Source organism: Vigna angularis, chromosome 8 (assembly GCF_016808095.1).
Source record: "Vigna angularis cultivar LongXiaoDou No.4 chromosome 8, ASM1680809v1, whole genome shotgun sequence".
Classification (NCBI taxonomy): domain Eukaryota; kingdom Viridiplantae; phylum Streptophyta; class Magnoliopsida; order Fabales; family Fabaceae; genus Vigna; species Vigna angularis.
The window spans coordinates 9,679,517-9,705,066 of NC_068977.1; the positions used below are offsets into that span (position 1 = coordinate 9,679,517).

The window sequence follows — 25,550 nt, forward strand, 5'->3', positions numbered from 1 at the left end:
CTTATACCAAGCGCTTGTATTGAGTAGTGCTCGGTCTTATACCAAGCGCTCGTACTATTGTATAATCAATATTGATAAAATAGCGTTCGTCCAACTGTAGTAATACTTTCTTTTACCATGATCGGTCATTTACTGGCATTGGATTTCCGTATGTGAACTATTCTAAATATAGTTCTTAACATCTTGAATATTCTTCTTGCATTGGATCCGGCCTAAGGCCTCCATACTTGATTTATTTTTTAAGTATTGGTTTGAACTCAAGAGAGTCAGTTCATTCAACTGACTCACGTGGTAAATACCGTTCGTTATATATTGCTTTGTTTTACTCGGTTCATTTCGTAAATCCAAAAGTACTCTCTTCGCCTTAGTTTGTTCTGAACGGGATAATCATTGATCTCTTCTTATCGTCCGTCCTCGTTCTGAAGAGTGCTGAACGTTCGTTATTTTATGTCCTGGTAACTGATGATGAAATTGATAATAAAGTGGAAGATTATAAAGGGTGAACAGTATATGACACTACAAAAAAGAAGGGCGTTACCGAAGGCCAGAAGCCCTCGGAAAATGCCAAAAGCCGTCGATAATGGATGTTTACCGAAGGCCTATCGATGGCCAAAAATCCTTCGGTAAATCCCTTGTCGCTAACCATTACCGAGGGCTTTCGCCCTTCGGTAATTACCGAAGGGCGAAAACCTTCGGTAATTACCGAAGGTCGAAAGCCCTCGGTAATGAGCAATCTAGGGTATTTACCGAAGGGCGGAAGCCTTCGGTAATGGGCAGACGAGGGCATTTACCGAAGGGCAAAAGCCTTCGGTAAAATGCAGAGCAGGTTTCAGAAAAATGGTTTTCCCTCTGCAACCCAGACCTGTATAACAAATTTCATTTACAAACAGACCTGCATAACAGTTTTCAAACACATACAAAGATCCATAATGTGCATCTCAAAGATCCAAACAATGATCAATATCCAAGGCACATCAAATAATCCACAGGACATCCATTAATGTATAAATAATGTATTTATAGTTCAAACATAAAACAATGTAACACAAGGATGTTGTAACATCCAAAGTCTGGAAGTACATCTAACATTGAAATGATATCAATTCAAAATGTTCTAATATCGAAATGTTTGTCTAACAAGTAATAAGAAAATGAAACCTAATAATGTACATAACTATCATCAGAATGATTTTCATCATCCTGCTCCTCTATTGATGGCTGGACTGGTGTGGGTTGGACTGATGAGGGTTGGACTGATGAGGGTTGGACTGAAGTGGGCTGTTGAGTGGCAGCAGGTAATGAGGAAGGTCGTGATTGGGTGGGAGGGATATTTTGTACGTCCTGTGAGGTTTGAGGCAAGACAGTCATGACCAGGGCCTTCAAATTTGTAAACTCTGCTCTGAGATCAGTGAGCTCCTGGTCACGTTCATGGAGTTCCCGCCTGAGTTGAAGAACCTCGTCAGGAGTACTGGTGGAAGAAGAAGGCTGGTGCTTCAGAGTACCTCCTTTGGATGCTGTATAGTTTGCAGCAAGCTGTCCCGCACCATAGACTCGTCCCTTTTTCTTCCCACCAACGGTGTCGATCCAGCACTGCGTCCTACGGATGTCATCATCTGCATTACTGGCATCATCCGGTGTAGGAGCTGACTCATGTTCAGATCTAACCTGTGAAAGTCTCGTAGAAAAGTCTTCCTGTTGAAACATTAAAAGCAATGTCAGGGAACGATAGTATAACATAAATGAACAATTACTAATAGTGTTATTTGCTTACATGAGTCTTCCGAGATCTTTCATCAACAAATTGATTAGTTCCCTTCCAGACGTGAGTCTGTGCAAAGACCTCATCAACATGGACCGCCCGTCCTAGAGCCTGTGCCTGTAACATAATTAAGAATTACAAGCGTACATATGAAAATACAATATACATAACTTATTTATGAAAGAAAAAGTTATGTAATGAGATTATACCATACGAATGGCATGCTCATGAATGGTGATCGACCCACCAGTATGCAGGGTGCCACCCCTTTCAGACGCTCTGTTCCGCTGGGCTTTGGCACACTTATTGCGGAACTCTACTGTATTCCAATGGGCCAGTAAAGAGTTCCAAATGTGCTCACCCAGCCAGTTAGGGCGCTGTCCTGCAATCCGGGCATCCCTAAACATCTCTGACAGCCGATGAGATGCTTTCATGTGGAAATTTCTGTGTATCTGAGTTTCATGTTCAGGTTTCCACTGCACCTTCATCTGTAACATTAAAGAGAACAAACATTGATTACAGAACATACTAAAATAAGACGGACATTAGTGTAATAGATTGCTCACCTGAAAGCGCTGCCAGAATGGCTTTCTGTCGTCATGAGGTATTGCTCCCCAAGTAGGCCATGGAGTTAAAAACTGTTGCTTTATTGAACGTGTGATGGCCTGGGAAGCAACCCTAGATGGAATAAACCTGCATAACAAAACTCATTTCAATTACAATATGGTTTAAACATCAAATGATATCAACAGATTATAAACTTACCCTTTACCATAGGGCTCAATCCATGGTCGATCATGGAGGGGCGGGTCAAGATCTTCAGCATCACCACTTGAATCTGGATGAGGAAGGTATAGAAGTAGGGTCAGGGAGAGGAGTGGGGGTAATAACAATAGGGGGAGGAGTGGGGGCGGCAATAAGAGGAGGAGGAAGAGGGTCTGCTGCAGGGGTTGTAGAAGGGTGTGCTGTAGGAGGAGGAGAAGGGTCTACTGCAGTGGTAGTAGAAGGGTGTACTGCACGAGGAGGAGGAGTAGGGTCTACTGCTGGTGTAGGAGTCTGTATACTAGGGGTAGGAGGAGGCCCCACAGATGATGAACTACCGGGAGCAGGGGTAGGTAGTCTAGCAGGCACCCTAAGTACATACTTTGGTGCCTGCCGTTTCCTCTTTGTAGGCCTTGCTACCCCTTTTCCTTTATCAGGAAGCTCTGTACCTTGTCCTGTCATTACTGCATTGAAATGGTTACAAACAAAGCGAATAAATATAAATAAATAAAGAAGGATGAATTGTTTTCAAAGTCAATGTACAAGTAATTGCATACAACTTAAAGATGGTATTTTAGATAATGGTAATGAAATGATAGTCCAATTTGCTTCCATAGATGTTCAACATTCAATCATCGTCATCATGATCATCATCTTCATCTTCATCTTCATCTTCATCATCGTCTTCTTCTGCTTGTTCTTCTTCTTCATCGTCATCATCATCATCTTCTTCTTCTTCTTGTTCTTCTTCATCTTCTTCCTCTTCTTCTTGTTCTTCTTCTTCTTCTTCCTCTTGTTCTTCATCACCTTGTACTGTTGCTTCTAATTCATCTCCATCACCATCATGGTCGACCAATGCGGTTATACGTTCAACTTCGATAATTTCTCGTGGTTGTGACATTTGGTCAAGTTGGTAGGCTACATCTTCCTCAACTTCATTTGAGTCTATGCGACCTCTAGGCTTCGTTTGTATTGCTACAGCCCAACCACGCTTGTCAATATTGCGAAATGGTGGATATGGCACATAATAAACCTGTCTCACATTAGATGGTAGAATGAAAGGATCAAAAGGCCCATATCTTAATCTCTGGTTCAGTTCGACAATATTAAAGCGTGGATCGACTCTAGTACCAGCTCTAGAAGGATCGAACCATTCACAATAGAAGAGTACCACTCTGTTTGGAGAAGTAGTGCTGTTGTACTCTAACTCATATATTTTATGAATGATGCCATAGAAATCATCATAAGACCCCTCTGTTAGGCCCTTGACATACACACCACAATTTGATGTTTTCTTTCCTTTAGACCATTCATGTGTATGGAATTTGTAACCATTGATGAAGTAAGTGTGCCATTCTTTGACACATCTCATTGGCCAATTGGAGAGATGTCTTAACTCTTGAACCGTGGGAGTTAATGCCTGATTAAAAACCTACAAAGGTAGTAACAAAATTATAAAAGCAATAGTCAAATTAACCTTGCTCTAAACGTAGGAAAAACTACGGACCTGATTTCTAAACCAATGCGGAAACTCTGAGTGTATTCTAGCAGAAGTATTTCCTTCTGCGACTTGCTCAGCCACAACAAATGAGCTGGTACAAATGAAATTCATTAGTGTATAACAATTAAACCGTTTGAAAGATTAAAGATGGATGATGACATACTCAAGGTACGGCTTTACTTCACTGCAATTGATCAAGACATGGACATGAGCAGAGTTGAATTCAGCATCAGTTAACCAGTGAGTGAATTCTTTCCCTGCGTGACGGCCTGATTGTCGGAAAACTGATAATGCACCTTCACGTGGTTCAACTTGCCATTGCATTTCATTTCTGACATGAGTGGGAGACAACATGAAGTTCTTGAAATAATGTGAACAAAAATAAGTTGTCTCTCTGTGCAAGTAAGCTGCACAAATTGACCCTTCCACTCTAGCTTTATTTTTAACTGAGCGTTTGGATTCTCCCATAAACCTTTCAAAGGGATACATCCACCTGTACTGCACGGGTCCCCCAAGCCAAGCTTCATATGCAAGATGAATTGGAATGTGCTCCATTGAATCAAAGAATGCAGGAGGGAATATTCTTTCCAATTTGCAGAGAATAATCGGGATATTTTCATCCATCTTTTTAAGGGAATCTTCCTTCAGTGTCGTGCAACACAAATCTTTGAAGAAGTTACTGATTTCTATCAGTGGATGTAACACGTGCATTGGCAAACAACTGAACGCAAGAGGGATGAAAGTCTCCATGAATACATGACAATCATGACTCTTCAACCCTTGAATAGTACCGTTCTGAACATTGGCACATCTGGACAAGTTAGAAGCATATCCATCTGGCATTCTAAGCTCCTTGATCCATCCACACACTATTCTTGTCTCGTCTTTTGACATGGTGTAATTTGCTCTTGGTTTAAATAATCGGCCGTTACCTTGTGCCTTCAACTCTAAGTCTTTTCGTCCACAATACAAAGGTAAATCTTTTCTTGCTTTCTCATTATCTTTTGTCTTACCTTTAACATCCATGACTGTGTTGAAGACATTGTCAAAGAAATTTTTTTCTGTGTGCATGACATCGATGTTGTGTCTTAGCAAGTTGTCCTTCCAATAGGGAAGTTCCCAGAATATGCTTCTTTTAGTCCAATTATGCCATTCCCCAAACCCTTCTAGCCTATTATGACCGGATTCAGTCACTTTTGGATAGTCTTTCACTCTTCTCCACACGTGTGATCCAGTCAACTTTGGCGGGGGCATATCCGTTTCAACTTGTCCTTTTCGAAATGCCTTTTTGTTTCTTCTAAAGGGGTGATCAATGGGCAAGAACCGTCGATGGCAGTCAAACCAACTACTTTTCCGACCATGACTCAATTGGAATGACTTTGTATGTTCCATGCAATGTGGACAAGCTAATCGACCATGTGTGCTCCAACCAGATAACATGCCGTACGCTGGGAAGTCATTAATAGTCCACATCAAGGCTGCCCTCATAAGGAAATTTTGCCTCCTTAAAACGTCATACGTCCAAACACCATTCCATAACTTCTTCAAATCATCAATCAAAGGCTCCAAGTAAACATCAATCAATGATTTGGGATTAGATGGACCTGGTATTATACACGATAAAAACATGTAAGGCTTTGTCATGCACATCTCAGGTGGTAGATTGTATGGGGTAACTATCACGGGCCAACATGAATACGGTGATGCAGACGCCTGAATGTACGGGGTAAACCCATCAGAGCATAGACCAAGTCTGACGTTACGCGGTTCACTAGCAAAGGATGAATGTTTACGATTGAAGTGCTTCCAAGCTTCACCATCAGAAGGATGACGCAAAACTCCCGGAGTTTTGTTACCATCATGCCATGTCATGTGTTCTGCTGTTTGCATTGAAGTAAACAATCTTTGTAATCTTGGAATTATAGGTAAGTAGAACATGGACTTTAATGGAATTGGTTTTTTTTGCCTCCGTCCAGCATGCATTGTCTGATATCGAGGTGAGCCACAAAACTTGCATTCCACCAACAGTGCATCATTTTTGCCACTGTCATTGTCAGAGAATAACATACATCCATTAACACAACAATCAATCTTCTTCACATCCAATCCCAACTTTGAAACACATTTTTTGGCTTGGTAATAATTCTTTGGCATCAAATTGTTTGGTGGTGTCAAATCTAACATCAGTTTTGTATAGAAGTCCACTGCTTGAATGGGAACGTTCCAATTAGATTTGCCAGCCATGAGTCTAATGCACACTGACAATTTTGACTCAGATGAACCTTCAAATACAGGTAGATTTGCCTCTGTAAGTAAATTGTAAAACCTCTGCGTCGTTTCATTTGGAGGCTCTTCATCATGACTATCGTCTGCTTCTGCAGCATGGTGACGAAGAGCATGGTCGACCATCTCTTGCATGTAGGCAAATTGATCTATCTCACATGTATGTACAACAGTATTCGAACCTGATGCAAGCCGTTTTTCAGCTGTAGTGGAGGTCGAAGGAATTTCTTCACCATGAAATGTCCAGACCGTGTAATTAGGCATGAACCCTTTTTGGTAAAGGTGAACTTTGACGACTTCATCTTTCAAAATGCTTGTACATTCGCACTTGATGCATGGACATCGAATCCCTCCATCAAGGGCATAATATTGATATCGTCGTGTCGTCTCCACGAACTCTTCAACTCCCATGACAAAAGATTCTTTCAAACCTCTCCTTCCACTATAACAACGGTCGTACATCCATCCACGATGGTTGGGAAAATGGGCCATGTTCTGTGACAAGCCAAACAAATACAAACTTAGCCAAAACAGCAACACTCCATGTGACATAAGTAATAAACCTATTACTACTGAAGTCGAACATGGAAGGCAATTTCAACACTATGGTCATAGGCATTCAATAAGGCCATGCAAAGACAAGTCCTCAGTATTGAAATGCATTAAACATCCTAAGGGGTTGTGTATTAAAGTTGGAGGAGACAACTTATTACACCCGAAGTTCTCTTATCTAGAGTACTTCCACATATTTTGTACGTTCTAAGTGTTTATAGTATTTTTACCCTTCTCATTTCATTGAGAATGTGTGTAGTACCATAGGATTTTAAATGACTACTTAACTTAATCAAGTTGTAGCCTAATAAATGAAAGACAATATACATGAACATACAATATAAAGATGAACATAATTTAGGCAATCAAATATCTATAGAAGCATGGATATATAATACATATAAACATAATTGAGGCAATGAAATAGCTATAAAAGTATGTACTGACAATCACATTAGTGAAAATACCCAAAGTATTTATGTTCTAAAAACTCAAACTTTGAGTTTAAGGTAATTCTTTGCTTTTGACATGTTTCCTAGCTTCATTCCACTACTACTTTACACATGGTAGGATGTTCACATTACTTCAAATAAGTGTACATTAGGTGTGGTTGCAAATTCTCACCTTTTAAGCACACTTTTATACCTTCCAACTACTCAAAATTTTAGTTGTACCTAATTCTTTGCTTTTAAATAGTTTCCTAGGTTTATTTCACTACTTTACACATGTTAGGATGTTCACATTACTTAAATTTAGTCTACATTAGTTGTATTTGGAATTGTTCACCCTTTGAACACACTTTTTAGGTGCTAAATACTAAAACTTTTAGTTTTAGGTATTTATTTGTTTTTCAGTACTTTCCTACCTTGATTTGACTAAGTTATACTTGTTAGGATGTTTACATACCTTAGAATGAGTCTACATTAGGTGAAATGACAATTTCTCACCTTATAAGTACACTTTTATAGCTACTAAAAAATGAAACTTCTAGTGCTAATTTTGGTTTAAAAATGCTGCATAATTGGCTATAGCAGCTGTGACTTGAAGGATCTACTTCTTTGTGTGCATTGTGAATGTTTGGAAAAGTTTATTTGGCCATTTTAAACTTGTGTGCACTGTTCATTTGGTCAAATTTTAGCCTACATGCAAAATCACTTCAAAAACCGTAAATTTTGCTTAAATTTGGAAGTGAATTAGTGATTTTCGAGTGTACTATGATTCCTTGTTGTTTCAATGTTTAAACACCTTTAAATTGATGATATAAAGTTGCTTGAATCATCACTTAAGCTTTACAAACACTGCCAATCATTTTTGGGTTTGAAAGCACACTTTTGAAGTCCATTTTCTGGTGCAGTTTTCATTCTTAGTGCTGTTTGATTTTGTATACTTTGTATTTTCGAATTGTGCCCTCATATCTATCTTTCTTTTATGTTTTAAAACTTGTATATATAGTTGTTTTACTGTTTTGGTTAATGCTTTAATATTATGACCACTTTTAGTGTATCTTACTAACTAGTTTTAGGTTCTAGGGTGTCATATTTTGAGTTCTAAGTTGTTTTTGTAGTGTGACTTTCTCATTAGCATTGATTTACCATCCTAAACTTGTTAGGACAGTTTGTTTCAAGTTTCTTAGGTTGATTTATTGCAGTCATCAAAATTTGACCATTCTAGTGCATTTCTAGTAGCCCTTTTGAGGTTTTACTGGTGATTTCAATATACTGTAATAGGAATCAGTTCTGCAGTCCATTCTTAGTCATTTCTAGGAGGTAACAACTTCTGTAGAGACTTTTAGGCCTGTTTAACAGATTGCTCATCATCATTCTTACCAAATTTACCATGGTGTAGTGTAATTTTAGGTCACTAAATAGTCAAATCTTCTATTTCTTTGTGTTTTCGAATTGTCCACTCATTTCTATCTTTCTTTTATGTTTTAAAACTTGTGTACATACTTCTTTTACTGTTTTGGTTACTACTTTAATACAGTTTGCATTATGACCACTTTTAGTGTATTCTACTAACTAGTTATAGGTTCTAGGGTGTCATATTTTGAGTTATAAGTTATTTTTTTATGTGACTTTCTAATTAGCATTGATTTACCATCTTAAACTTGTTAGGACAGTTTGTGTGAAGTTTCTTAGGCTAGTTTAGTGCAGAATAAACAATTCAAACAAGTTCAGCAAGGTGAAAAGCTACAATTAATGGGTGAATCTTCATAAACACGTTTGGAAATATAAATTGATGTTTTTAGCAACTTTGTATCATCAATTTGAAGGTGTTTAGACACTGACCTAGCAAAGAAACACATTGCACTCAAAATTGACTAGTTCACTTCCAAATTAAGGCAAATTTGATGGTTTAGGAAGTGATTTTGCATATGAACTCAAATTTGGCCAAATGAACAGTGCATAGATGTTTGAAAAGGTGAAATACACTTGGAAAAATGTTTAAACTGCACTGAAATGGACAGATTAAAAAAAAACACCCCTATTGTAGCCAATTATGGAACACTTTTTACACAAAATTTGGACCACAATGTAGAAATCAAGGGAATCAAAACTGGACAGTAGAATCAATGACTCAAGGAGGTCATAATACACTAGATCTAAAGAATAATGTTTGGTAAATTTAAAAAACCACATGAAATGCCCACTGCACCAGAAAATGACTTTCAAAATGGTGGTTTTAAGGCCAAAAATGCTTGGAAGTGTTTCAATAGCAAAAGTGATGCTTGAAGCAAGTTTATATGATCAATTTGAAGGTGTGCAATCACTTAAACAATAAAGATAAAGACTACACCAGAAAATCAGTGGTCTACTTCTAATTTTAAGCAAAATTTGGTGGTTTAAAAGATGATTTTGTACAAACACGTTTCAACACATAATTTGCAGTTTTGAGGAACTTTGTATCATCAATTTGGATGTGTTTAAACACTGAAACAGCCAACAAACACACTGCAGCAGAAAATCACTAGTTCACTTCCAATTTTAGGCACATGACTTTAGACAAAACTAGGAAATGAATATGTAAGCTGGAATTCAACTCAGCCAAACCAAATTCACTGATTAAGATGATGAAGTAACATTAAGGAACACTGGAAGTACAAGCAGAACAAGTACAAAGACGATTTAAACCCATTTGTCTCCTTTTTAGTAAACTTTTTTAGGTTCTAACAACTCAAAATTTGAGTTTTAGGTCAATGTTTGCTTTTGAGTAGTTTCCTAGTCTCATTTCACTACTTTAGACTTGTTAGGATATTAACATTAGTTATTGTTAGTCTACTTTAGCTGAATTGCCTCTTTCTCACCCTTTTAGTAGACTTTTAGGTAGTCAAATTTTGAGATTTTGCTACTTCATCCAATTTGACATCTCTATTAGCTTCATTTAAGTACTTTAAAGTTGTTAGGATAACAACAATATACTTTCTTTGGTTATATTAGGTGAATATCAAAATTGTCAACTATTTTTAGAACACTTTTTATGTTTTAACTACTTCAATTTTGAGACTTCACAATTGAAGTCCAAAATCATATGTTCAACTTTAAGACACGTATCTTTGAACATGTTGAAGGCCAAATTAATCACTGGAGTGCCCTTAACCACTACCAGGTGGAGTAAAGTTAATAAAGTTTAACCTAAGAGATGGTCTACTTTAGCCTTAGTAAGGAATTTTCAGTTTTTTAGTTAATATATAAACTATAAAACAACTATAACTTTGGTTCCTCCTTCTACTTTCGTAACTTGGGGGATTCATGATAGTATATAACCAACATATATGCATGTTGGTTTGTCCTTGTACTCTACTTCATCCTTATAGTTACATCATGAATTGGTGTAATGAAATTGGCTATACTTAAATGTTAAAAGGTTGGGTTGTTGTTATACCTTGTTTACAGGAATGTTTGAACCAATTTTCCAAGGTTTAAGTATTTTAGAACATGTTATAGGGTCGAGTTTTACTTTTTCTGCAGATTTTGTGCAATAAAATTCAAGTTTTGGCATTATTAGTTCATATCACCAAGGCTAGACATGGTATCATTTCCTTATAAGTTAATATCTTGCTACACAACCACTTAAGGACAGATTGAAAATGAAAATAAAAAGCTGGAACATATTCACACAATTCACAACAGAACCAAAAACACCAATGCTAACAAATAATTAAATTTCAACCTCATGATCAAGTTCAATAATGCAGAGCTGGAATGGTAGGAAATTCATTATGGATGACATCAATTACAAATAAAACTTACAGGTTATAGATTTTTCAACTGAAGCTACCACTTACAGCTGCCTGAAACTTCCCTATTCAACCAATATTCTGTTTCAGCTCCTCTTCCTAAAGATGCTACCTAAAATGAATAAGGTCTCTAAGTTGGAAACTGCACCACAGCACTTAAGGTCATCACAAACCAACAATATAAACATCAATCCAAATGTTAACACTAAACCAATAAACAGTTAAGGCAATACAAAATGTAACAAAGTGAAAACTTAAACAAGTATTGACAAGGATCAAACAAGAGTTTCTATCACATGTCTACTTCCCCTACTCTTTTATCAATAAAGAACCACCTCTTCAATGTTTTCTTGTCACTGCTCTTGGGGTAACAGTCCATCAACTGCTGAGCTTCTAAAAATAATGATCATATATTTGATTTACTTTTAAGTACTTGAAAATCTGGTTATAAGAATCATTTCAACAAATGGAAATCTGGAGTTTGAGTCCACTTGTTCATCTTCTTATCAAATTGGAAGGTAATAAAACACTTGCAGGCATGTATTCAAAAAGCTTCTTTTTTAAATATATAATTCTAAATAATTAGTGGCATCAATAGAATTGGGAAATTTTTTAGGTTTGATGGATGTTACAGAAAATATTCACAGGAAAATGCTATAATCAACATTCAATCAATTAAAATACCAAAAATGCTTGAGATCTATACAAGTTGGCCTTAATTGACAGCTAAATATTATTGAGGTTACCTTGAAATATGGTTGAGTAATACGTAGGTGCTAAGGTCATACACATTCAAATAACTTGTAAAAGACAAGGTTGAAAGAGTAAAGGGATCAATGAATGTATGCACTGAGTGTGAAAGGGTAAAGGCATCAATGAGAGTTCAAAGAGTAAAGCCATCAATTTTGGCAGCTGAGTGTGAAACCCTCTGTCTCAATTTAACTTCTTGCCTTTGACCAAGTGAAAATGAAGAAGGACAAGAAAATGGTAATTAAAAAAGTATCACAGATGACTCTATTTTAGTTTGTAGCTTTGGATGACAGGGGAAGCTTATATGAAGTGGTAAATGACCAACTAAGGCTTGCACTGTGAAATACAATATATATTGAACAAAGAGATGATTGACAGTAGTACTTTTTTTATTTTAAGTCACATTGAATGAAAAATACAGGGATATAATGATGACATCAGAGCACATGGGAATGATGAAAAGAAAAAGAAGATTTGATGCAGAGACTGATGCAGGATTTCTAGATGAAAGAATTCATAATTTTTAACCTACACGCTCCAGCAAAGAGATCTTTGTATTTTTTCAAAATGAAACCTATTTATGGATGGAAACAACATAAATTGGATGGAAGCAAGTCCCTACTCCATTGATCTCAAGCATAAGCTATACGAATTTAAAGTAAAACTTGCAGTAAAAGTGTGTATAAAATAAATTTTTTGTTTCTGGTAAATATTTTCTGCTCTTGTTACTCGATAGTCAACAGTGGATTAGATTTGGTGATTTGGAAAGTACTTAGAAGTTTTTAAGTCCAAGGTGCCCAACCCTACTATTATATGAAGAACACTTTCACTCTTTGGCAGCAAGAAAGCACACACTACACTAAAGACAGCGTCTTGAAATCCGAATATGGAAGGTGAATTCATCTTCCAATTGGTATAATAGGGTAATGTATCTTTATGGATGTCAAAGCAAAGAACCTAACAAGGAAACAACTTAGGTATGCTAGGGTGCAAGGGTCCTATTAGCTGAATGAAATTACTATTTCAAGTGTTTGTTTTACACACAACATATGACCATAATTACTATTTCAATGTCTACCATTTACAGACAACATATGAGCAGAATTAAAGCTAAAAATAGGAAGAACAGTAAAATTTTAAAATATGACATCCAACTAATATTTTCCATGGTTAAATGGTTTAGAACAAGTTCAGAACAAATTCACAAAGCTAAAAATTTAAGCAAAACAGTGAAAACAATATGAAAAATAGCAAAAATGAGGAGTAAAGAGACTTACATATCGACGACAGACAAGTCCAGCAGCTGGGTTTTCTTGGATTGTTGCCTCCTCCACGCACCACGAAGCCCCTACTCACCGTTGTGCCCTCCTCCACGAAGCCCTCCTGACGCACCCACAACAAATTTGTGACGCAGCCCCTGCAACCACGGAACGTTGGGGAATGTTGGTGACTGAGACGACCTCCGACAACAAAACCTCCCAAATTTGGGCAATGTTGGTGACGGTTTGATGGCTGGAAGAAACGAGAAAGCTGGTGAGGGTTTGATGTCTCCGACAAAGGGGGAATGCTGGTGTGAGGGTTCGAAGAAAGAAACGCAATATTTTGGCTCCAAAAATGAAAGTTAGCAGAGGGAAACCAAGTCCGCTGGGTTAATTACACGAGCACCTTACCGAGGGTCATATATCCTTCGGTAAGTTAATTCACTAAAGCCAATACTAACGGCCCAAAGACCTTCGGAAAACAATCCTTCGGTAATGAGTGCATTTCACCATGGCCTTCGGTAATCATCTTTGTGACCGTCGGAAACGCAATTTTACCGAAGGGCAAAAGGCCGTCTGTAAAAACCCTTCGGTAATGCCTGAATTTCTTGTAGTGTGAGATGAATAAATGGTTGTGGTTTTTGAACGAGCGTTCCAGGGAGGAACGACTCTTGTATTGAATATTGGGATTGGTAAAGTATGACTGTGGGCATGCTAATGCTGGCAGTTTATCTTGATGTTCCGTGAGTACTCATCCTCACGTAGAGGAGGGTAGGTCATGTGTGGGAACGGCAGGAGGTCCTAATCCTTAGGGGTACTTTGGATAGGGTTAACCTCGGGTGGCAGCTGTTGAGTGTATCCCAGTTACTACATCACCCGGGTGCACGAACGTCTGTAGCTACACAGCTTCATACAGTCCGGACGGTCAGTCTAGTGAAAATTTCTGTATCGTTATATATATGTTGAACTATTATTGTGTTGTTGGAATGTTTAATTTTATATGTTGATGTGTGAATTAAATTACATAATCTTACCCTTTGTTTTTCCTTGTGTTGTCTCGTTCTGGTACGTCTGTCTTGTCAATTGCAATGATCATCCTTGTGGATGTGAGCAGAAGGAGACGCCTTGTTGGAAGAAGTGATTGAAGAGGAGAACCTGGTGGACGTTGAAGTTAAGGCCGAGTCTTAGATCGTCCGGTTGATTTGTTTTGATGTTAGTTGTTTTGTTTAGATCGTTCGGTAGTTGTTTCTTTTGTAAACCATTCGATCCTGTCTTCTTTTCTTATGCTGTTAAATTGTATTTAACTCTGTACTTAACGCCGTTCGGTGTTTGAGCGTTTATATTAGTGTAAGACTGCACTGTTTGATTATGAAATGTAATTAATTCTATTATATGGTGATTACTGTATTTTTGGGATGTTACAATCTTTAATCTTATATACTATTTTATTTTTTATTTTTGTCTAATGTGTGGAATTTGGATTCATATTTAGAATTTTAATATTAAATTGCACAAGAAAAAAAGTTCATACAACCTTTCTATACTTATTCATTAATAAATGAAATTAGATAATAAATGAAATCAGAAGTTTGAGAGTATTGATTGTCACCAAGTCGGCCACATAATAATAGTTATAAATTAAAGAAATATTAGTTTTTGCAGGGAAAAAAAATATAGTTCCTCTGCAATTGAGATTGAGAATAATAAAATTATAATAAAAGAAAATTTAATTTAGTGTAGTGAGTCTAGCAAGCAGGTAAATTTCCAATAAAATAGTTGGATGTAAGAAGCCTATATAAACAACATTAAATATTAGAATACATAATGCATTTTTCATGACGAGGAGGTGACGCATCAATGTTACAATTATTGCCACACAGATTGAGCATCCAATGAGCAACCACACCTACCAAAATGTGTCTACATCACATCCTAAACGTGGCTTCACTTTTTTTTTTTACTACTTTTAATCATTTTTTTCATGGCCACAGAGGCACTGTTAACTCTGATCACATTGAGCACGTGGAAAGTAGGGACAGAGTTGATGATTTACGACAACATATACTTGACTTTATGTTGAAACAAATGAAACAAATGTACCTGATATTGAATGCCGAGCAACCCTATATCACCTTTAGTTTTCTCATTTTTTGTATACCGCATTTTATTTTGAATTAATGAAAGTTTTCTTCTTCCATTTGTATCCTGTTTCTAATTTTTGTTGCTCGATCTTTAAAATATATCACATTAAGACTTAAGTTAGGATGATAAAAACCCATACTAAGATGCTCGATTTGCGCTCATGCCGTGCAAAAATAACTTACAAATTAATTTGAACGTTATTTGAATTTGGTTAGGGCAAACTCGTAGTCTTTACCACCGTTTGGTTGGAAAGTGTTGAAGCTTGTTTTATGGAAAATGTTGAGATCTCGATTGGTTGAGGCTTGTGAGAGTTTACGGAGAATATTTCTTAAGTAATTCGTTATAGGATGTGACAAGAGATTATGAAGAACGCTTCTTATTAATTGTGTTGCTAGGAAGAGCTATGTACAGTTAAATGCATATCTTATATATATGTTTTTTATTATGACAAAAGAAATATTTTATAGTTTCTTGCATAACAAAATGATGAAACAGTTGTTTGATTATATCTGTTTTTGTGCTTGAATTATTTATTATATGCATTCATTAATTAAAAATGAATCATTGGATAAAACATATTGCACATTGCATATCTGCATGAAATAATCGATTAAATGTTTGTATAATCTGTTAGATTTCAACATATGCATAACGAGACAAAACAACTATGTTTTAACCGATTATATTAGTTGGATAATCGATTAAAACACGTTGCTATGTCAGTACTTGATTGCTGAGTGCATTGATGTGTTCTGAATGGAAAAAGTTTTCAAAATTGCTTAAGTATGGAACTTAACCCATTATGTTATTTTTCTAATCGGTTAAAATGCGTTTTATGTGAAAATCTTTTTCTTCGAAAGCCATAACTATCAATAACGATCATATTTTTAATGTTGTGGCTTGTATGATATGTTTAATCGATTGCATGCACTTTTAATCTGTTAAATCCTGTGCAAATGTAAAATTGTTAAAGCTTAAGGAAAAGCTTAACCGATTACATTAATTGCTTAATCGATTAAAATGCGTCAGAGTTGATAAATCTATAAATAGACGCATTACTCTCTGTATTCAACAAATTTTTGATTCATAACTCTCATAACTAACTTCATTCTTGAGATTTTAATTGCAGGAGCGTCTTGAATTTCTTGGAGAATCAAGATTGCTACATTTGGAAGAAATACTTAAAGATTATTGCAAGAACATTGTGCTTCAACATAGTTGATCATTTCTACACTTTGAGGTGTACTTCTTCAGATCAGTGTTTTATACAATCAAGGTTGATTATATCCCTATCGCTGCAGCCAAGAAGAGGACTTGGTGAAGTTCAAGGACTTAGAGTTGGGATTACTCTAAGGGTGATATAAAGTGTGTGATCTTTTTGGGTTGCTATAGTTGAGATTGAGTTAGAAAGGACAATACACTTGAGAGGATTGTTCTCTGTATGTCTTGCTTGTAAGAAATCTATCAATATAGTGGATCCTTTCATCTATGGTTCATTGAAGGAAAACTGAAGGTAGGTAGTAGGTCGAATCAGTATAAACAACTGTGTGAATCTTTCTATCCCTACACTTTTACATTGTTTTTATTCTTGATTGATTGCATTCCAAGAAAAATTCAAAGATTTCAAAAATCATTTTAAAGGGTAAAACCAATTCACCCCCTCTTGGTTGAGAGTATTGACTTAACTTTTTCTATAGATCGGTTGAGAGTTGTTGGGAGTTAAGGGAAAACATTTCTTGAACAACACATTTTAGGATGTGAAAGAGTTCACGGAGAATGATGATTGTTGATCAGTTGAGGGTTGCTAGGAGTTTATAGAGAATGTTCCTCAAGCTACCCATTTTAAACGCACTTGACTCAATCATTGCATGCACAAGATATAGGAGAAACTTCTTATTTTACTTCTTTTATTTTGGTAAGTAGTTAAAAGAGGTCTCAACTAAAGTAAAACCCTTAAGTGTGAGACATTCCACATGTTTGGGATGGTTGAACCACTCGGGTGCTAAAGCCGATAAGCTTCGTTCTTCAATTCTTCAACAATTCTAAACGACCCCTCCCAATTTGGTGTCAGCTTGCCATGAGCGGGCTTCTTGAAAGCTTCCCACCTCTTCCTCTAAACTAAATCTCTTTTGTTGAAATGCGTCGGCTTCACCTTCGTATTGTACCTCCTGGTGATCACTTGTTTGTATGCCTCAGCGTGCACAATTACCACTTCTCTCCTTTCTTACAAGGTGTCCAACTCTTCCCTTAGGTGAGTTTTATTAAGATTCGCATCTTCGAGCTGTCTAATAAAGAGGGCTCGCCCATCTCAACTGAAAGCATGACATTAGTACCATACGTGAGGTTGAAGAGTGTCTCATCAATTGTGCTGTGTGGCAAACAACGTTACCCCCAAAGTACCTCTTGCAGTTCGCCCTCCCACACTTCTTTCGCATCCTTTAATTGACGCTTTAGCTCGACCAATATATTTTTGTTAACCGCCTAGTTTGATCGTTTGTTTGGGGATGCTCCATTGAGCTTGTTATATGCTTGATGCCTAAGTTCTTGTAGAAATCAGCTAATTTCTTATCAATGAACTGTCGGTCATTGTCACTAATGACTATGTAGGGGAGGTCAAAGTGGAAAATGAGTTTAGAGACAAACTTTTGTACTTGTTGCATCATGATAGTTGCCAAGGGTTCTACGTCCATCCACTTTGTAAAGTAGTCGATGGCGACTAGTAGGAACTTCTTTTATGATCGATTGACAAAGAAAGGACCAACAATGTAAATTCCTTTCTAGGCGAACGACCATAGGAAGAATATGTTGTGGAGCTTGGTCGGGGGCATCTTGATGTTGTTGTCATCTTCTTGATAGCTCCTGAACTTCTGAACAGTGATCTTGTAATCTCCCTCCACCGTTGGCCAATAATAATCGACTCATAATGTTTTCACCTTTAACGTTCTTCGCCCAATATATGAAGGTCGCACACACCATTATGTAGCAGATTCAGCACATATTCAACTTCTTCGTTCAATAAACACTTTAACGGGATGGAGAATCGTCGCCTGTAAAAGTTGTCCCCAATAAAGGCACATTGAGCGATCTTCTTTGCTTCGGTCGAGCTGACGACTCCCCTTTTATCTTACTTCCCATTAATAGGTTGATGTCCTCCCTCCAATCTCTTTGTCTAGCCACAATGTGAACAACCATTCAATGTTGGGCTTGACTAACACTTGCCTTATTTACGTAGGTAGTTGGCCTTTCTCTTTTACGCTCGCCAACTTTGATAATATATCTTAGTGAGCATATTCGGCACATGGGATGTGCTTGATGTCCACAACTTTGAAACTTTTTATCAACATCATGGCCTTGTGGAAATATCAGAGGAATTGGTCATCCTTTATCTGAAACTCTTTATTCATTTACCCGATGACAAGTTATTAGTTTGTTTGACACTCAACCAGTTAGGCACCTAAGTCATTCACCAAGGCCAGGCCAATGACCAACACTTCATACTCGGCTTGGTTATCCAAGATCTTGAACGTGAATACAAGCAAATGCTCAATCATTTCTCCATTCGGCCCTTCCAGCACTACTCTCGCTCATCCACCTTCTCTATGTAGTGACTCATCGACGTATAGCTTCCATATTTAATTGGGGTTCTCTCGCATAGGGAGACCTTAGAAGACAAATTTTCCAAGTGGTTTTCATGCATTGAGACATAAGGTTGTTACCGGAGGCCAAATTCTGATAGTTCCACGGACCAACTCATTATTCCTCCGGCAAGATCCGACTTCTTCAAAATCTTTGTGACCCGATGGTCGATTTGGACAACCACCTGATGACTTTGGAAGTATGGCCTCAAGTGGTTCGCAGAGAACATGAAAGGATTTGGGTTTCCATAAAGTCTGAGATTTGGATGTGCGAATTAGAGAACATGATTAGGGTTCATGGTTTCACTTTCTGGTTGCCTTTGCTTGCTGGTGTGAGTTGTGATGAAGTGCGAGTTACTCGCAGTGGAGAATAGATAAGGCTCATGGAGGTGCTTACGCTCACGGTTGTGTCATGGTGGCTTGAGATTTGGACTCTAGGGTTCACCATGGTTGTTGCAAGTGGTTCGATCTTGTGCAATGATGGATAGACTCGCAATTAGAGCGTCGCGATTGGGTTTTTGGTATCTGAGCTTTTGTTTTCTGGATTGGGGTTCTCAATGATGTTGATTGTGATTAAGGGTTGTTACTTTCTTTGGGTTTTCTGGGTGTTGAATTTGGTTTCTCTACAAGTTTCCATGGCGGCGTGGGGTGGTTCATGCAATGGAAGGAGGGAAAAACTTGTGATTTCTGTTGGTTAGAGGAAGAAAATGGTTTTGCGATGGTGATGGTTATGTGGCGATGGATAGTGGTGGCATTTTTTGGTGGCTGCCAAGGACTGCTAGGGTTTCTAATTTAGGGAAAGGTTGAAGATGATGACGTGCCAGAATGTGGTGACAACTCAGCTTAATGTGATGACCTTGCATCTGCCACGTCAATTAATGATTCCACCTCACACTGACAACTCAGCTTCATTTTAATATCATTAACCTAATTTAGTGGCAGGGACCCAATGACATTGATTTTTCACTTTTAGGGACCCAATTGGGAAAAAAAAAATAAGAAAGTGACCTATTTGAGAAAACCCAACATAAATAGGAACTCTCGAAATGGGTAAACCTAAAATAAAGTAGCTTAAGTTCTAGAGCCTCTTGCACGAGAGCTACGATGATCACTTCATCAGAGACGATTAGGTAGAGTTTTAACTCATTCCCTTAGATCGCTTAGGCCATAAATGATGGGCTGGTCAGGATCATCTTCACATCTGAAAAAATGGCTTAATATTGCTCTTCCACTTGACGATAGAGCACTTCTCATCATTTTCAAGATTGGTCAAATCCTCTTGGCCAACTTGTGGATAAACTGGGATAGCGAGGTTAGTCAACCTTGAAGTCATTACACCTCCTTCAATTTTTGCGAGCTCCTCATCTCCAAAATGGTTGCACACTTGTCAAGGTTGGCCACAATGCTCTGTGTGATGGGTGTGAAACCCTAGAGTTTCCCCGCTCCAACGCTAAATGTGCACTTGGAGGGGTTAGGACGCATCCTGTAGCATCTAATATGCATGAAGACTTCCTTTAAGTCCCTTATGTGTTCTTCAACCAACTGGCTTCTCACCATATCATCTACGTACACGTCCATACATTTACCAATTTGGTGGTGGAAAAGTTTCTTCATTTGCCATTGGTAGGTTTCTCCAATGTTCTTCAATGCAAACGACATCACATCATAACAATAGTTTTCTCTTTCAGTGATATAGGTTGTCTTCTCTCGATTGGGGTGGTACATGGTATCTGGTTATAACCATAATACGTATCCAAGAAAGCCTTGTTAAGAGAGGGTAGGCATCCTTCAAGAAAGCCTTGTTAAGGTCAATGAAGTTTGTGAACATCGTCCACTAGTCGTTTGCCTTCTTGACCATCACCATGTTCGCCAACCACATGGTGTAGGTGACCTCTCAAATGAAATCCGCTTCCAAGAGCTTCCTTCCTTCAGCCTCCATGGCCCTTCTTTTCTCCTCCCCAAACCTCCTCTTCTTCTAGTCATTGGGCATTTTTCCTTAAATAGGGCTAGCTTATGGGACATCACACTAGGGTGAATGTTTGGCATGTCTGCCCCAATCCAAGTGAATAGGTCAATGTTAGCCTTTAACCTTTTCTTTAGATCCCTCCATGCTATTGGCTCAAGTTGTTGCCATTGTTTTTCACATGGCATTCATTCTTCCTAAATCAAACGATTTAATGTTGCCTTACAGCTCCATCCACTCTTCGTTGTTTGTTCTCAAGTCTAGATTAGTCCTCGTCACCTCGGATCGCCTTACCTTCTTAGGAGGTACGTATAACTCCACCTTAAAAGCTGCTATGTAGCATTCCTGTGTGGTCTTTTAGTTTGCATGGATCGTGCACATGGTTCCTTTATCATAAGGGAACTTCATCGCTAAATGAGGTATGAAGAAAATGATGGGTCAAAAAACTCAAACAAACTGTAATCTTACCGAACACCCCATTACAAAGGTTTGTAGAATTAATGAGATTGATCAGGCTTTCGGAGGGGAGGCGACAAGGGAGTTGGTCGATGGTGCCAATCACTTCTAGTTCTCCTGGTATCATCATGAACTTCGCCTATGAGGTTATTTTGCATGGATTCTGGGTCCAATAAAAGGGAAATATCAACCGATTGGATTTCCCAAAAAATTTAGCTCGACCGGCTTTGGTTATTCCTCCCTTTATGAAGTTTGTTTTGAATTCCTCAAAGGAGGCAACAAAAAAGTTGAAAAGCCACCTCCTTTTTTGATATATGGGAAACCTAACCCCTTTTAACGTGTGCGCGGGTACAAAAGTAATATAAAAATTTAGGAGGGGTAGGAGTTAAGTCAAAAGTCAAACATAAAACCTCAAACACCTACATGAACGCCCATATGTTTGGGTGATGTTGTGTAGGGACAAGGTTTAGCTCCCTCTAAATGCCCATTTCGAAGTTGTTGAAAGGGAGCCAGACAAACAAGTCCTTAAAGAAGTACGAGTAAGCATAGAAGAAATCTCTGGAGGCCATCCATTTCCATGAAAGACTCGCTCGTCTGTCTTACACACAACAAGTTTAAACAACTTGGCATCCTCCATAGAGTTCACCAATTCCACCTGTTCGAAAAACCACCTAAGGCTCCTTCAGGTGGTAAAGGAGGACACATACTCCCCAACTTCTTGGGGTACCTAGTCGTAACTAGGGACATATAACAATACCTCCAATGACTCATCCCACTCCTCCGTCACATCAATCTCTATCTTTATCGTAACCTTCTTTACACCTTGAGGAATGACCTTATTTCTATTCACAATGGTTATCTCCCCTCCCTTTAGACTCCTCAGACGATGAAACAAGAACGGTCGACAATATTACCTAAAAATCAAAGTATATAGACGCTTGTTTCTTTGAGAGAGATTGAGAGCAATGGTGAAAGTGGTGCTAAGGCTCATCGTTATTTATAGCCAAATGGGAAGCCCTAAGGAGCCAACCTCAACCATCAAATCAAGCAAGATCTAATGATCCACATTGTACGACTCTTCATTTCCCAAGATGCACGAATACCCATATGACATGTGTCCCCATCCTAGCAATTATAATTTCCCCTTACCTATCACATCCCCATAAATTACGGTCGGCAATTATAACCATTCAGACGATCGGTCATGGAAGGGTTAAGTATCCTTGAACGCATCCCACACAACTTTTACAATAAACCCCTTTGCTTATCATGATAATCTCAAGCTTGGGGGCTTGTGTTTCGTATGACCATTCAGTCAACATTGGGATTCATTATGTTTAAGACCTGTAACATAAAGATTATTAGAAGTTGAAAGTGAATTTGAGATTTTGAAACATATTTTAAAAGTGCAAGCTTTATTATAACTTCATCCATTGAAATTGAGAATAAACACCAACATTGACTTTAGTAATCTATCAAGAAGAAATGCAACTTAGTGGTGACTCAGACATGTTCTTTAATCCAATCATTAACAGTTAATTAAAAACATTTTGGCTTACTTGGAGACCACGAATTATGACAAGATTTATACCAGTCGAAATTTCCATAACAAATTCTTCATCTGTTTCTCATGTATATTTATGAAAAACATCAATGCCACGAACAACCCTGTATAGCCCAAGAAGAGTAAAACCAGTGTGGCTCTCATACTATTCAATTGTATTTTTCCTGCAAGTATAAGTTAAAGAAAATGAAATAAGTGGCATCAACATACCGAAAACCAAAACATATATAAAGTATGTTCGCATCCTCTTTTGTTTGTCTTCCTTTCAACATTGACTTATTTCACATGTTCATATAATTTCTTAGATGACATATTTTGCAAACTTTCAATGCCACAAAGTAAAACAACATGTAGTCACACAAATAAAAGCTTGAGACCCATAACATTTACAAACTTGAAAATATCAACTGTTTGGTCATACTAGGAGACATACTAGGAGAAATGTTGTTCAAAACAAAAACGTTAATGGGAAAATATAGGAAGCATTAAATAAAATGGGCTATTAAGGAAGAACGTGAATCTTATAATTGGCTAAGAGAATTACATGCATCCCAAAGACTCGGCCTAAGCATGTCCATGACCTGATATAAATTGTTTTACTTTAGAAATAAAGAGAAAATCATTATTACTTACTTACCATATCAATAAACAATGAACCAACTCCAAAAGAATGAAAGGTGATTTAAGGCAGAGAAGAATGAACTTCTTCTTCTTCTTTGTGAATCAGGGTGGGACAAAATTACTATGAAGTGAACGGAGAAGGTTAGGGCGTGAATGAACAAGATTAGGAACTCACTAAAGAGTCTACGATAGTGATCTGAGTGAGGTAAGTGTGCTAAAGTGCGAGAGCGCGAGAGTTCTATGAGTGACTTCAATGAGAAATGTTGAGGATGGTTTATGTCAACTGTGTAAAAATATTACTTATGAGTTTTAATTATTAATTATTTCAAAATCTGTATGCAAAATTAGTAAATAAATTTTGTTTGACTTACCTACGAATTCCATATACTAATCTATCCTTGGCAAAACTCTCACTCTAACACACAAACATTACATACATATTTTACATACGGAAAATCTGTAGGTAAATTTCTTTGACATTACCTATGGAAAAATCCATATATAACTCAATTTTAAATATACGTATGTAAAATACATATGTAACAAGTCATTTACCTAAAATCTAAATCCATATGTAATAATTTATAGGTAAATCACATGTTTCTTATACTGAATTTAAAATTTCTACAAATAAGAATGTTTAATACTTCAGTCATGACATCCTAAATTGGAGTGTTACATCAGCTATCAACATAGGTTAGCTTCTTCTCCTTCTTCTTCAGACTCAGACAAGTCTAGGTCTTACCAAGTACTCATAAGTAGCTTCTTTTTATCCCATTTAGGGGTGACCACTTTCTTCTTGGACTTCTCTAAGTTTGGGCATTGAACCTGAAATATCTAGGCTTTCAGCATTCATAGCACACGACTAGTTCTTCCTTTTCCTTCTGTTCATTCTTAAACGCAAATCTAATGCATTTACCTCTTAAATGTGTGTTTTTCTTCTTTTTCCACATAGAGTGAATCTTCCTTGAGATGAATGATAATTCATTTTCCTCTTGTCCCCCCATAGATTCATCATCAATGTTTGACTCTTGAAACGGTTCTTCCACCTTGAGGGCTTTTGTGAGTGTCCTTCTTGTTGGTCGTTGAGTCTTAAGGGTCATGCTTCTCTCCTTTCTCAAGATTTCATCTTGTTGTGACTCCAGCTCATGGTCTTTAAGAATGCCAACAAGCTCTTCAAGACTAAGATCGTCAAGTTTCTTTGAATTCTTCAACGTAGTTACCTATGGTCTCCATTGTTTAGGGAGGTTGTGCAAAATTTTGTTGATATGATCAAAATTATCATATGACTTACCTAACGATTTTAATTCATTTAAAATAGTATGGAAGCGATTGAACGTGGTTTGAATACTTTTGTTGTCCAACATGGTAAACAACTTATATTGTCTGGTGAGTAGATTGAGCTTATTCATCTTTACTTCACTACATTCTTTCGTATGTGATCACTAGCTTGTCCCACATCTCCTTGACACCTTTGTAGGTGTGTACTTTCCAATACTCCTCTTTAGAAAGAGTGCATATCAGTGAATTTTTAGCTTTTGAGTTCATAAGATACCTTTGTTTCTGGTCATCAGACCATAAACTTCTTGCCAAGGGTTTCCCTTCTATATTGAGGGGTATGTAGTTCCCATTTTCCACAACATCCCACATATCAATGTGGCAAGACTCAAAGAATGCATTCATTCTTTGTTTCCAATAGTTAAACTTCTCCCCTTTGAATAAAGAAGGGAGGTTTATGGTAAATCCTTCGTTCTACACTATATTTCGGATAGTTTCCTCAAGTCCAGCTATAAACTAACCCCAAGAGGTTAGCTCTAATACCAATTGATCACAGGTCAACTCTAGAAAGAGGGGGTTTGAGTAGAGTTTAAAACTTTTTGCAATAAAGTGTTGGACATTGTTTGCATGAGTTAGACGGTCTGCACACAGTGTTGAACACTTAAGCATTTTTATATTGGCCCACTCTAACTAAGCTATGTCTAGTTCTTCTTTAAGCACCCTTAAAAGGTTCTACTTATTTTGAAAGAATTACAACAAGTGTAACCATTCTTAGTTTACAACGAGTA

The 25,550-nt window shown here is 37.4% G+C and overlaps 1 protein-coding gene across 1 annotated transcript; it reads right to left on the reverse strand.

Annotated features, from left to right (window-relative positions):
• Positions 1–829: 829 nt before the first annotated feature.
• LOC128193701 (uncharacterized) lies at positions 830–2,983 on the reverse strand. The gene is made up of 7 exons (XM_052867781.1): positions 2,779–2,983; positions 2,525–2,597; positions 2,326–2,452; positions 1,969–2,247; positions 1,772–1,876; positions 1,270–1,692; positions 830–862 (listed from the first exon to the last, which is right to left on the reverse strand). Exons 1-7 carry the CDS (start codon positions 2,981–2,983, stop codon positions 830–832), a joined length of 1,245 nt encoding a protein of 414 aa, XP_052723741.1.
• Between the last annotated feature and the right edge of the window lie 22,567 nt (positions 2,984–25,550).